At 31.4% G+C, this 1,083-nt stretch overlaps 1 protein-coding gene across 1 annotated transcript; it reads right to left on the bottom strand.

The window, feature by feature from the left end:
- Positions 1-110: 110 nt before the first annotated feature.
- On the bottom strand, positions 111-690 carry LOC112095039 (transmembrane emp24 domain-containing protein p24delta7-like; the record flags this gene model as incomplete). The annotated part of the gene is made up of 3 exons (XM_024176719.1): positions 111-187; positions 286-342; positions 481-690. Coding segments are annotated over 3 exons (344 nt in total), but the record flags the coding sequence as incomplete, so codon positions are not given.
- Positions 691-1,083: the final 393 nt, after the last annotated feature.

The raw sequence follows: 1,083 nt of genomic DNA on the forward strand, positions 1-1,083 counted from the left end.
AAATAAGAGATAAAGTCACACCTCTGACCATATAAAGTTATATATATGAAGCTGATGAGAAACAAAATAATACATTCTTTTAAGCAGAAGTTTTGTTGAATAATCCTTACCTCTCACGCAGATGAAACATCTCATCATGTATGGATGTCACAGAGGCATACAACTTCTTCAACTCAAGTTCCATTATCTAGCATAAAAAGAAAATCATTCAATGGACGCCATGTATATATTTCGCACGAACAATTTATAAGCATAGAAGGAATGTAATAAAAAGAATCATATTACATTAAAAGGAATAAATATATCGACGTCAAAGCAAAATCTAAGCTTCCTACCCTTTTCCTAAAACATATACATTGCATTAGTCCAAAAAATAAAAAAATCACATCATAACAAATGGTCTAATTAATGATGCAAAAGTGTAACACAAATCAAATATTTGACTCCCATTAAAAGAAAAACTATCAAGCAGTCACTTACTTCAATATATCCTTTCTTTGCAACATTGGACCAATCTGTAGTAGCCATTCCAGTCCTCCAATCGAACTCAATCGTCACTGTCGTCGGAGGCTTATGCTCCGGCGCCCAAAAGCATATTGTATGATCACCGCTCTCCACCGCAGTGAACGCAAAATTACCTGATTCCACTTGATCACCATGGTGATAATTGTTGCCAAGAGGTGAATTCACCTACAACATTATAATATACCACACATTAATTATAACACATTGAAACCTCAAAAATTAACATTAACAACATATCAATAAACCCAAAACGAGCCACCACTTCCTCCTAAAAGAAATCCCTAATTTAATTTAATTTTTTTAAATTCTACCTCACATATTGTCAACTAAATGCATACACATTTTTAAGGAGGCACATAATTTATACAAATTTGATTTCAATACATGATCAGAGATAATACAAATTAGAAATTCTCTATAACAAGTTCGTAAACTTTTCCTTATCACTTAAATAAGACCCCTAACAATAAAATCTGCATACAATTATTAGCATCATATTTACATGAAAATCATGAAGATATTATACCAAATAATACATGATCACGATTTTTTTTTTTT

The sequence above is a fragment of the Morus notabilis genome, unplaced genomic scaffold (assembly GCF_000414095.1).
Source record: "Morus notabilis unplaced genomic scaffold, ASM41409v2 C11371632, whole genome shotgun sequence".
Classification (NCBI taxonomy): Eukaryota; Viridiplantae; Streptophyta; class Magnoliopsida; order Rosales; family Moraceae; genus Morus; species Morus notabilis.